At 35.8% G+C, this 13789-nt stretch overlaps 1 protein-coding gene across 1 annotated transcript in view; it reads right to left on the bottom strand.

Annotated features, from left to right (window-relative positions):
- The window catches only part of PXDN (peroxidasin), an 83351-nt gene that overhangs the window by 23568 nt on the left and 45994 nt on the right, over positions 1 to 13789 (bottom strand). The window contains exons 9-16 of the mRNA XM_054279337.1: positions 12471 to 12640; positions 11257 to 11529; positions 9848 to 9964; positions 8509 to 8667; positions 5358 to 5470; positions 4203 to 4359; positions 620 to 728; positions 29 to 186 (exon numbers count right to left, since the gene is read on the bottom strand). Coding sequence (XP_054135312.1) covers positions 29 to 186; positions 620 to 728; positions 4203 to 4359; positions 5358 to 5470; positions 8509 to 8667; positions 9848 to 9964; positions 11257 to 11529; positions 12471 to 12640 — 1256 coding nt within the window. The remainder of the gene's footprint in view (positions 1 to 28; positions 187 to 619; positions 729 to 4202; positions 4360 to 5357; positions 5471 to 8508; positions 8668 to 9847; positions 9965 to 11256; positions 11530 to 12470; positions 12641 to 13789) is intronic.

The raw sequence follows: 13789 nt of genomic DNA, 5'->3' as shown, positions 1-13789 counted from the left end.
AACAGGAAAAAAAGGAAAGAATACTGACTTGTTCCATTCAGGTCAACCATTAGACCATCTTGTACATGATCTTGAATAAGCTGTAAGGTCCTTTCAAATATTTCCCCAGCTCTTGCTTGCTCAACAGTGTATGGGTCCCTTGGGTATCGAAATAAGGCTAGCAAATCATTTGGAGAACGAGGACGACTGGTAGATAATTTGGAAAGAAACAGTAAGTGTACACAGGAGTTACAAAACAACACTACATATATCATAAAAATGTTCAGCAACATGATTAGTACATACCTTGGTTACTCATCTCAAAATGGAAGGCAAACCAAGAAGAAAAAAATTCAATAAAATAATAAAAAATTCAATATTTAGTAGTAATTAAATATTTAGTAACATTTTAATATACATTATCTCGGCAGAAGAACTGCTGCAGTGAACAGAGATATGAGCAGGAGTGTATGAACAATAGGAATCCTTACATGTTAAACTGTTAGTATTCTCAGAAACAACCAGACACTAACAATGCCTTTTAAGTGACAAAATGTTTTCTTGTTTAATAAATCTCCCATTATTTCTAGTATATACAAAACTAATTCTGACTTCTCAATTAAAAAAAAAAAGAAGATACCTGTCAAACAGATGTGTACGTGTTGAATTTATTGCTCTGTCAACAGTTGCAATTGCTTCCACAATTGACGTTTGTACAAAAGGATCTCCATTTCGGCTGACATTAGGAACTAGAGAAAAAGGAATTCACATGTTATTTCAAAAATGGCCACACACAAAAAGATACTTCCATAAAACAGTCTAGACACGACATCATTTCAGCTCTACAAAGTAAACCTTGTTCTTTAAGTCTTAGTTCATCCAAATATAAAATTCTTAACCATTTTGGAATGCTATCAAGGCATATTAAAGTAGAAAAAAATTAATTTAAAACAGAAGTTAACCTAAGCTTAAAAGTCATCTAGCTTATAACTCAAAACCAAGATAAAGATAAATGCATACAGTGTTTACCCGTCCCTTAATTAGACCTACAATTTCAAATGCAGATGTCCAAATCAAAAATTAATTATTAAGGGTTTTTTTTCTGGTGTTGGTATCAAAAGCCTGATCTATAACCACTGAAATCAATGCAGATTTCCCCTTTGATTTCAGCTAGTTCTGAATTTGTATTGAATTCAATGTAAGAACTTAAAGGGCTTACAGGAATGTGCTGCAAGTGGTACATAATGAGCATAATTTACATCATTGAATGGACATAAATTAACATTATTCTTCTCCTGGTCTCAGTATAACAAGCAACGCAGATTAATTTTAGAGGGCAGTAAATATTTTTTTAATATAGATCACTACTTGTTTTCCTACTTTACAATTATCTATTTACAATATTTTGTTTCCTATTTTACAATTATCAATATACTTTACAATTATCTTTTTAATACTAGATTAAACCTCACATGCTTAAATGCTATTTAACGACTGCATACAACACTGGAAACTCAGTAACGCGTAGACCTTTTTATACAGTGCTTTGTTGCAGCTGGATGTTTGTACAAACTATGTAGGACTAATAACCTTCCTTTCAGTGTAAACTAAGAACTACCAGATCCAGGGGCAACAGCTAACAATTTCCAGAGTGTGTTTAGATTGGAGAAGTCACACAGGAAGAAGGGTAAAGCAGGGAAAAAGTCCAAAGCAAATATACTGGTATAGAATCGGCAGATGTACAAAATCATCTGACATAAAAACTGTTGTTTAGAAGCTTTGCATTATTTCTTTTTTTTTCCCTATGCAACTTTTCATTATTCCTTCCTAAGTGGCAGCTTAAATTGTCTCTACATGAGTTTCATAGTCTAGACCCACTTAATCAAACTTAATCATCTATACCATCAAATAAAACAGTCCCTGGAACTCTATAGCTGCAGATGAAGCCCCTTTCTGTGCCCTGAGGCCAGTTTCAGGCTTTTGGCAATATATTCCCAGCATCCAAAATCAGCTGACCCTTTCCACACTGCCTGAGGGCAGTAGTCCCTGATCCATCCTAATTACCAGCTGTACTTGCTTGACAGCTTCATTTTCAATAGCAACCATACAGAAACACTGTCAGATAAGCTACTTATTTTAGGAAGAAATGGCATTTACAGGTTTAAATCTTAAGTTTCAGTTGTTTCAGCATGTTTGTATGCCTTGAATGATGTAAACAATGCAAAATTGCAGTCTTTAGAAATCCAGTGGCTGGTTACCCTCCTGCTGTAGTGCTGTCTACATTAGATGTAAACTTGGTGTTTACTTGCAGGGCTATCTTTCTGATTAATGGTATACGTGGGCTGAATTATAAACCTTGGTCAGATGTTAACTTTTCTGTACTTGATTTTTGTTTAGATTATTTATTGCTAGCAGTTCTTTTTTTAGACTGATAAATGTTAGAAGTTAAAGCTCCTTGTAAGAGTCTCCCACAATACTTTTTCATAAATTTGGGCAGGGAGGGGGAATGACTCTTACAAAACAATGGAAAAGGACAGAAGAAAATGGCTCAAGGAAAGGATCTTTAAAATATTATCCAACAGAGTCAGCAAAACCTGTTCACAGCTTCTATACACTTGCCTTTATTTGGTCTCAATCTTAGGAAAGTCTTTTGATTTAGAAATGTTCATAAAAGAATGTTTAAAAGAAATGATGGCAAGCAAGTTTTTAGTAATTTCTGGCTATGCCATTATAAATACAATCTACACAGCAATTAACCAGTACTTAAAATCTGTCCACTTGTCCTCCTTGATCCTCTTACAGCATCAGCTTTTAAAGCACCCACAGCAAAACAGCATCTCATATCCCACTAGTCTGAAGGAGAAATTTCATTTATGGCTTCAGATGGAATGCAGATTAATTAAGTGTAGTTTCACTAAATTTAGGTTTATTTATGCTATAGTTTAAAAGAAATTACCCATATTACAATTATGTACTGCAAATCTGCTAATAAGTAGTTTTGTAGTTTGCTGATTTCAGCAGATGAGAAGGATCAATTTACACCTGCACTAAGTGAATAAAACTCATTTCCACTGGGGTTTTATTTCATCTCATTGTTTCATTTTTCAGCACTCTTAGTGACTTGAGAACTAGCTAACCTTTCCTAAACAAAAACGGGTTTGTGCTATGCATCTCCAGAGTAGCCAAATGAACTGATTTTCATAGACTTCCTTTTCCATGTAGATGGAAACTTATTACTGAATGATTCCCAGCCCTACAATTTTTCTCTCATGAATAATCTCCACAGATTATTCAAAAAATATATTTCATAGAAGAAAATATAAAAGTCTATTAAAAGCAACCTAAGACAGGTAACATCGTAGTTTTATTGATACCATGGCAAACAATACATTAGAAAAGTCAGAGATACATTTTTATCAATTTAGTAAACAAAATACACAACATCCCAAATAACACTGGAAAATAATATCCAATATATTGAAGATATCTTCACACTAATCTTCAAAATACCCAAAAATTACTGTTCTATACTAATCTTTTGAAGATACAAAAATATTGTCTCATATTCCCTACTGAGACACAGAAATCATACCATTTCTTTAATTTTCCATGAAAATTTAACTGAAAAATCAGTTTAGTCAATGAGTCAGAAAAGCACTAGGATCAATCTTTGTAGCAAATACATCTCCTTAGCTTCTTTTGCTGCTTTATTGCCATTTATTACATAGTAATAATTGATAACTATTATTTGCCATTGTTACTTTCAAATAATTAGAACAAGATCAAATATTCTCCTTTTCTTTCTGTTTTCTCTTTTAGCTTCTTGAGGTCTGTATGATGTTCCTGAACTGTTTTGCAATAGTTGTTGCTGTAAGTGTGCCTTTGAAGATGCCAGAAGACATTAGTCAAGTTATTTCTAAAATTTAGACTGGGTATTTGACTAGCAAATTCTAAAAGCTCTAAATAATATTTCAGGAAGAAAGTTGAAAGATTAACTTGAGCCCAAAGCATATCTGGTTTTGGAGCTTAACACCTAGAGATATTCCTATTATGATATTACCATCTTAGCAAAATATGGGGACAAAAAAGAAAGAATCATGGGAGGAAAATAGACACATGAATAAAATAACTAATTCAGTATTCTGACAACTTTGTTTCACCTTACACGTTAGACAATTAGGACAAAACTAATAATCTAAGTCACACTCAGTCGTGTATCTTACCATTTACACTTAGCACCATACTGACAGAGGAGTATCCTATGGTGTTCCTGGCCACGCACTCGTAGCGCCCCTCATCGGCGGTGCCGACATCACGAATGGTGAGAAATCCCTCCGGACTAACATGGAACTTGCCACTCTCAGTTACCTGCACTCCGTCCTGCAGGAAATCCCAAAGTTGACTTAATCAAAAAACACTCATTTTCATACATTATTTTTTGTCATTTTTTTCTCTTCTGCTTTTATTTTTTGTTTTATGTTTTTATTTTGTATGCCAAATTCACAGTCAGTTTTAAATAAGCTTATATAGAAAAATCACATGTACTTCTAAAATGTACATTATATTTCTTTACTTCTAAAATTACTCAGTATTATAAATCAAAGTATTTTAATAGGCATTTACCACATAAGATCTATGACCCAAAAATAAGATAACACCACTTGAGAACATACATATTTCATTTTTATCGAAATTAACCAACTGAAATAGATCTCAAGGGCTTTGCGTATATCAGTTCTTCAGGTGCTACATATTTAGAAGCTATTTAAGGTTCATTAGAGTAAATTTCCAATATTCACTAATTGAAGAGAAGAATATAATCACAAAAATTGAATATCAATATTAGCAACTCATTAATTCACTGGTAACTCTGCTAATACTCTATGGTTTGATATAGCAATTATTACATGAATGGAAATCAAAGCCACAAAGAGGTTACCAGAAAGTTACCAAAGCCTGTCCTGGTTGGTCTCAATGTAGCAGTAGCAAATGGCTCCAATACACCATTTCTTATTGTTTTATATCAATAATATCATTGTAAGTGTAAATATTGGTAGGCTATTCACACAGAACTGTCACTAAATACAGACCTTTTAAGGTGTACATTATGAATTTTAGCTGGTCTGCACTGTAATTTGCATAACTACATATGTAAATTTATCTATATAAAATTCAAGTTTAGTATCTATATGCGTGCTCTGTATTAAATACTTACTGACTGGACTTCAGGTAATGTTTTCAGATACCATAGGAAGCAATAATTTGGCAATATGCACTTTCAATAATTAATTATGAAGAGATGGAAAGGCCCCTGCCTTTTTGCAATAACTATGTATTATGTAATATGTAGTACATGCATATTATGTAATATTTAGTACCTTATTCCATGTAATGACTGGCTCGGGCTCTCCTTGAGCACTGCATGGGATCTGCACGTTTGTGCCAACCTCCACTGTCATGTCACTGGGAACACTGGCAAATACGGGAGTCACTAAAAAAGCCAAATGATATACTGATAAATTATGAAATACAACTTGTGCAAAAGACAATCAAAAAATAGGTCAGCACTCTGTTTTTATCAGTTACTGAACATTTCTTAAACTATTACAAGATTCTATCTGCAGGCTTTCAGTTGCTTATAACTTTGTTTTAGGGATTAAATTCTCCTTGAAGAAACTACCTTCCCATGGTGTGGATGTATATTCTTTGCTGGATAAAAAACTGATTGGATGGTCAGGCCCAGAGATAATAGTGAATGGAGTTACACCCAGTTGGTGGCCAGTAACAAGTGGTGTTCCCCAGGGCTCAATACTGGGGCCAGCTCTGTTTAATATTTTCATCAATAACCTGGCTGAGGGGATGAAGTGAACCAACCCTAAGCAAGGTCATAGACAACACTAAGTTGGGCGGGGGTGTTGATCTGCTGGAGAGTAGAAAGACTCTACAGAGGGAGCTGGACAGGCTGAATAAATGGGCTGAGGCCAATTGTGTGAGGCACAACAAGGCTAAGAGCCAGGTCCTGCCCTTGGATCACCCTGCAGTGCTGCAGGCTGAGGGCAGTGTGTCTGGAAAGCTGCCCTGAGGAACAGAACCTGAGGGTGCTGGTTGACAGCAGCTGAAAATGAGCCAGTGTGTGCCCACGTGGCCAAGAAGGCCAATGGCATCCTGGCCTCTATCAGCAATAGTGTGGCCAGCAGGAGCAGGGCAGTGATTGTCCCTCTGTACTCATCACTGGTGAGGCCATACCTCAAGTCCTGCATCCAGCTGTGGGCCCCTCACTACATAAAAGACATTGCAATGCTGGACCATGTCCAGAAAAGGGCTGGTAACAAGTGACAGGACAAGATGAAATGCCCCTAAGTTGCATCAGAGGAGGTTTAGATTAGATACAGGGAAAAATTTTTGCATAGAAAGGGTTGTCAAGCACTGGAACAGATTGTCCAGGGAAATTGTAGAGCCACCATCCCTGGAAGTGTTCAAGAAAAGTGTGGATATGGCACTTAAGGACATGGTTTAATGGTGAATATGGAGGTAGTGCTACATTGACAGTTGGACTTGATTAAAGGTCTTTTCCAACCTTAATGATTCTATGACCTTATTTGTGATGTCTGCTTCAGGATGATTTTTAAGTACTCTTACCTTCTAACATAATAGGCTAGTAGTTGTCAAAACCACTTAAGTTCCATGAATTTAGAGCTCTGAAAATAATTTCTGTTAATAGCTAAACCTGTACGAAATCATCAGAATGAATACTGCATTAACTTGTCATCTTTATTTTTTTGTTGTTTTAATTTTTTTATGTAGTGACAACTGCACTTTCTCAGATGACAAAAGCAAAACCTTCTACAACTCAATCAAGTGAGTCTCTCAGCTTGACTTGCTGAGGCACTGAGTCTTGACATAGCTCCTACCTCCATGACACCTATGAACCTCAGCCCTTAAAACATCAAAAAATCACCTTCAATTCTAAGGACAGAGTACACTGTTACCTAAATCCACTGTGAATAAAATTAATGTGCTTTTGAACTGGAATTTTATTCAAATCCAAACTGATGCCTGGCACTCAGATACCATCATAAGAAGAACATACAAGATTATGAAGACATTAAGAATTCTACTTCTGCTGTAACATACACTGCAATGTTACTCATGTCATGAAACTGATATTTAGGGGCGAGTGGGAGAGGTTGCAGGCTGTGCTTTTACAGAGAAGTATCTGGCTCCATTGCAGTCATTTATATTACCAACCAAATCTAGCCCGACTGTTAAACTGTAGATAAATGCCTCCAAAGGACCAGAAACCAGTTCAAATAGGGCATCCAGAGACAGGTGTCCAGCACTGGGAGGTAAAAGAGTCTGGCTCTGTGGATGTGAGCTGAGTCATGCCAGCAAACAGACCTGGACCATTAATCTGTGTTTATTAACACTGACTTAACCACAGTGACCAATGGCTAAACATTCCTCAGATGAACAGCCCTTTTGTTAGAAGCCCAAAAGAAGAAAATTTCTCTTCTCGCACAATTGAAAACAGCATTGCAAATAATCTGTGGAGAGCTCCAATTTCATGCTACATATTCAGCCTTTAATCTTGCATTTACTATCTGACTGAATTTTGCAACCAAAGTTGCACAAAACTTGTTTTATTAAACTTTACTCAAGTCCAGTGAAATTTAACACTGCTAGAAAGCTATAAAAATTTTTAAAACTGATACTTGTTTTATATTATTTTAATCAGCATTTTATATAGGTTAAAAAAAAATCTCGATTTTGATTAATCTATCTCCTAATACTTCTCTTAACTAAGAAAAATCAATAGAATTTTTTTTTCTGACAAACTTCTAAGCTCATTTGAGCCCCCCTAATATACAGTTTTAAGTTAGGTCAGTAAAAAGAAATGTTTTGAATTCCATGTTTTATCTCCTTGAATTCAGTTAAACATCAAAGTACTTAAATAAATTATGAATGGTAATATGATTATAATTTATCCTAGAAGTAACTTACTTAGAGTTTAATTGAAAAAAAAGCATAAAAATGGAGTTTGGGGTTGGTGTTTTAGGACTTTCTTTTGTGTCAGTTTATTTTCAGTACAAAGAATTACTTTTCTTAGTGAAGTTCATTCTGCTTCTATAAAAGAAAGTGTTCTGCTTTCTGGACATGAAACATTATGTTAATAACACCACTTGACTAACATTATAGAGCCTTATTGGAAACTAGACTTTTCTCAAAATAAAATATTTTCCAATGCGTCGAATACTGTCATCCTCAAAGCAAACCTCCACTTCTTACCAAAAAAAAAAAAAGTAAATCAGATAAACCTCTTTCCCAGAAGACAGACTGTTCTAAAGGAATGATACCCTGCACAAATACTGGTAAATGTCCAGACATGTTATTTGTTGGAAACCAGCTGGGATCTACAAGGAGATACACTCAGAAAAAATCACACATGTTATTGTGTATTTTCCTGTAAGCTTAAATATTTCTTTTTTTTCTTTTTTTCCTTCCCAGCAGCTGTATGTGCATGGGCTGTACCTCTGGGCTGTACAGTGAGGTACACAACGATGCGCTGGGATCCGATGATGTTGACAGCTTGGCATTCATACTGTCCCTGGTCGTGCAGAGCAACCCTGGAAATCCTCAGCGTCCCAGTGGAGAGAACTAAATGTCTTCTGTCAACGGATAACTGGCCTCCTGAAACACACAACAACACCATTTGCTCTTTATAGCAACAAAGAAGTTTTAAATTTGATAAAACACTGAAAAATATTAAAGTTTCTTAAAATAAAAAAAAAAATCAAAACCAAAACAAATAAGAAAAGAAGTCTGAAACCTTTACTTCTAAGAAGATAAACATGAATAGAAAACACATTATGCATATGCACACAATCATAATTCTTATTTCTTCTCTGTTTATGGTAGAAATAAATATTTTTCTTTAAGGAGCATGCTAAAGCATCCAAATGAGAAGGTATAAAAACACCAACATGTGTTACTGCTCATATCGTATTATTGCCATGTGTGCAAGACACAATTTATCTCATTGGCCTAGGCCTAGATAATTCACAGAAATACAGACATGGTCCTGAAAAAAATGTAATATAAGAAAAATGGATTTACATCAGTGTCTGTACCCTATCCTTTCTTTCTGAACATTTCATTTGATTGGAACAGTCTAAGCAGAGAGAGAAGCAGGGACATTACTGGCATCAAAATGATGATCAATTTGTTAAGAATCTGCTTTATGTACAAAAATTTAGAATTTCCTAAGAGTTATTTAGCTTGCTAGAGTTTTTTCACTCGAATCAAAGGGAACTTTTACTTTTTTTACTTACTGATAAAACATCCACTACAATATTTCTTCCTGATAGATTTGGCTTAATGCCTTTAGAGCCATAACTTGATAAAATAGTCAGCAGAGTGCACCCCATTGTTTCTGTCAATGTGCATTAAGTGACAGAGATGCTGGTACAGTACAGGCTGGACAGTTCTGGTTTCTGAAGAGAGCACATCCCACCTAATTTCAGACCTCCAGTTAATGACAGCCATCTCCATTTCTTCTGCAGTACAACAGCAGTGATACATACTGCTACATGTAATTTGCCTCATATTTCTTAAACATTTATTATTAGGAATCTATTATGGACACATACTTTAGTGACTCTTTTTTACCTAATAATGAAAAATGCTTGAGCAGCTATCTCCTGTGGGATACCTTGCCCTACCCAGCTAAAGGAGAAAGAGATTAACTCTGTTTCCTTCAGAGACTGAAGCATCTAAACAAACACATGCAGTTCCTTTCAGTAAAGAAGTGATTCCAATATGACTGCTAGACTATCCTGGTAGTTTAAAAGTAAGAATGGAACACACTTACCTCCTTTAGTCCAGGCAATAACAGGCTGGGGATAACCTTGTGCTTCACAAGGGAAGTCAACAGTTTGTCCCTCGATCACTGTTTTGTCTTGTGGGGTGACAGTAAACTGAGGTAGAGCTACAGAAGAGGAAATAAAGCCATTTCAAAAAGACAACTGAAAAATGCATGACTAAATTGCATACTATTTCCTGCGTAAGTTGAAATAGCTCATATTGGTGGGAAGACAGATGCTAATGGAATTCTTTATATTGTGGCCGCCAGAGAGAAGAGAGTCAGGGCAGCCACTTGTGCAAAAGGAACATCTCTGTCACAACCTGGCCCTGATATCAGTGAAGGCATGCGGGATCTACTGTGACAGATACAAAATAAGACATGCAGTAAGACTTGTAGAATCAAACATAGAGTCTTCCCTGGATTAATAATATTATCTTCTCTTTCTCTCAAAACTTCCCAGTTAAATTGTGAAGAAAAAGTAATGTAATCAAAACGTTCTTGAGCTGATTGTTTTCTTCCATGAAAGCAGTGAGTGGAGTGTGGGGCAGATTCGGCAGTAGCACTGTGCACTAACTACTCACTATGTGAAAAGTATTTGTTCAGATCTCAAAATGCAATGATCCACTGGTAATAAATGAACAAACCACACAGAGAAGTTGTTTTGTATAGCTTTAGAACTCATTAAAAAGGTATTTGCAATCTTAACTGTTTGCCAACTAAAGATTTTAACATGAGAACAGAAGCAAACAAATATAAAGGTTACTTCACGTATTTTGTAAATAAAAGTTCCAGCATGAAAGTGTTTGCAAAAAATATTATCTATATACACAGGAGACTTGTGACAGTTGATCTCAAGTACTTTATAATCACACTATTGACATACAATATCAAAATTATTGCAATCACGAGTTAGAGTACTTTGAGTTTTACTTTGCAGAAAAGCTGTGCTAATGCCTCAGCTGCCAGAATGATAGCTTCTATCAAACTCAGCAGAAAATGTTTCCACATTTCCTGAAGTGTCTACAACAGAAAAGTGGCACAGATCTGTATTCAAAACTCCATTTCTAGTTCTCCAGGCACAAATTCTAATCTCTAGCATTTCTGTTTGTTATGGAAAATATTTAATCATTCAAAAATGTGACAATGCTTGTTTGTTCCTCCATGCAAACAAAACATAAGAAATTAACATTTGAAAACATTAACCTTCTGATAATAATCACCGAAACATAATTTTCAGGGAAATAGTAAGTAATATCTTACTCTGTGTGAAATGTATAGCAGCTTCCCCATGAACTACAATAGTGCAATTAGAAGTAAAAACTGTTATGTTTTAAATTTGGCTCAGTCAACTCAGAAGACAAGACAAATCCACACAATTTCAAGTAGTATGTCTCTCCCAGTTTAACATTATTTACCTTGGACTATGATGTATGCAGTGGCGTGGATGTTATCTACGGTGTTAGTTGCAAAACAGGTGTACTCGCCACTGTCCTCCTGCTTCACATTCTGTATGTAAAGTCCTCCTGAGGGAGTTATGGTGACACGAGGGTCATTTGGTAGAGGGGTTCTGTCGCCTTTGGTCCAGGTAATTCGTGGCTGAGGGTGCCCAGTTGCACTGCACTCCAAGGTAACGCTCTCTCCAACCAGCACTTCGGTGTTTTGTGGGTGAATCACAAAACTTGGCCTGGCTGTGAGGAAACAGCAATGCCTAAATACAGCTTCTAGCTTGCACAGCTCTAATTTAGACAAAGATAGTCTATAACTGGGGACACATAATCTATAACTGGGGACACCCAGTTATCCTAGAGCTTTAATAGGCTCTAGGATACCTCTAATCTTTGATGCAAACGCTGCGCCTTGCTTTAAGTCTAATCTAACTGCAGATACCAATAGATAAAAACAAAAGCTCATAATTGCTCTGAAGTTTTTTTCTTGACTCCCATTAAAACAATTTTCAAACATTTTGCTCTCCTATGCTGATGTTTATAAAGGTCTCTTCAGAGTCGTGGACATTGAGACCCAAAACACAAACAGGCTAAAAATTGTTGTAAGTGCGCAAAAACCATAACTGATTAAGCCACATTTTAAGTAACCTTTCTCAAGTACATGAGTAATTTGCAGTGACATTTTTAGTTTATCTGGTGCTGTGTGTCAAAACAAAATGTTCTCACAGCAAAGACCAGGTTTTGAAAACATTACAGTCCTGGCATGGAATTTAGTCCTCGCAAATATGAGGCCTTGGCTAGACAGAGCTAAAAGGTTCTTGAGCAAGGATGGCTGCACAGGGTGTGCCGAAGCTTCCATGAATGGCTTGATCAGCAGCTTGTGGTTTTTGGTATCCAGAGAGAACGTTACTGCATTGAGAAATATTGCAATGCAAAGCCTCTACTCCTAACCCTTCTACAGCCTACAAGAATATTATAAAAATTGCATACTACTATAAACATATTAATTAACCAGCTGAGTTGTATTTTTGTTCTAAGGATATTATATCTTCATGATCTAAGTCTTAAGATGCCCAAGCCCAACAAATCTACATATCAAGCGCCAAAGCATTTTATTTTTTAGCAATTTTATTATCAAAACAACTCCCTATCTGAATGTAAAATTCAAACTTAATGTTCTTTACCTGGAGACTCAAAGTATCTAAGAGTAACTTCCTGAGTTTTCACTTCTCCAGCCACATTTTTTGCCATGCACTGGTAAATGCCTTGGTCTGTTTCTTGAGTATTCTGAATCATCAACGTGCCATCATCTAGCAAGTTTAGACGGGAATCTTCTTTCATACTGAGCTCATTACTGAGAAGAAAAGGATCTGCTAGAGTTAAACCTTTAAATCACAAGTGCAGAAAGCTGCCAAATAATAAAACCCAGGAGATAAATTACCCAAAATAACTTGTAGGGAAAAAACCTTTTACTTTGTTAAAAATAATGGAACTTTATATTTTCTCCTAAAGAGAAGAAGAGGAAAAACAAATCATGAAACTGTTTTGCTTATGCAAGTAATGCATCTTCAAAATGAAAAGTTAAAATAAATTTATGAGGAATAGCTTACAGGGAAAAAAAAAAAAAAGCAGCGAACAATACACATACCTGGTCTTTAAAAGGCTGTTCTAGTTAGCAAAACAATTAAAATTGTTTCTACTGGAAGTATGTCATGCAAGTTCATATTCAAGATACCTTCTGCTAGGAGAGAAGTTAGTTGCTATAAAACCCTCTTTGTGCCAAGCTCTGCCTGGAATGTTCAAGAAGCACTAATGAACTTGATTATACTTTGTACTGGTTTAAAATATAAGTTAAAGTTAGGTCTTCAGGTTAGGTCATAGATGAAAAGTTTCTGTGATGTGACCTAAGAAGTCTTAGGAGGTTTTATTAAAGGAACTTTTTCACAGTCCACCCCTCACTACATGATGAAGAAAGCACAGAGGAGGGATGAGATCATGCCTTTTACGTACAAAGCCCAGCCTACTGATCTATTCAACATACTGCTCAACAGGCTGATGGCATTTGACTGAAATCTTGCCATATTCAACTACCTTGCAAACAGCTCTGCTCTCATTCATGCAGCCAGGAAACAAGCCAGAGTCAATAATCTCTCACCCCAAGCTCAAATTTCTTCTTAAAACTCATATGTGTATTCTGAATACATTTTCTTTGTGTATTATAAATACTTGAGCCAGAGAAAATTTTAAAGAAATAATTATACCATTCAAGTTCAAGGCTTTGTTCTTGACATACTCCATAAATGCTGTGCCTTTGCTGCACTAGGGGTTCTCACTGACATCAGCAGAAAGATATAGAACCAGGACTCTAAACCATGCCATTTCACCTGCAACTGACTAATTAAAATGCTTTATAGAAACTGTAAGGGAATTTATGTTCCAGGTCAGGTTTGTATAAGAGCATTATTAAACCAAAGCCTAATTTACTGATGGTAAACTCACAGTC

This window comes from Melozone crissalis, unplaced genomic scaffold (assembly GCF_028551555.1).
Source record: "Melozone crissalis strain CALT ecotype California unplaced genomic scaffold, PUWL_Pcris_2 ptg000027l_1, whole genome shotgun sequence".
In the NCBI taxonomy this organism is placed as follows: domain Eukaryota; kingdom Metazoa; phylum Chordata; class Aves; order Passeriformes; family Passerellidae; genus Melozone; species Melozone crissalis.
Note: the sequence above shows the minus strand (reverse complement) of the source record. Positions and strands in the feature narration are given on the sequence as shown.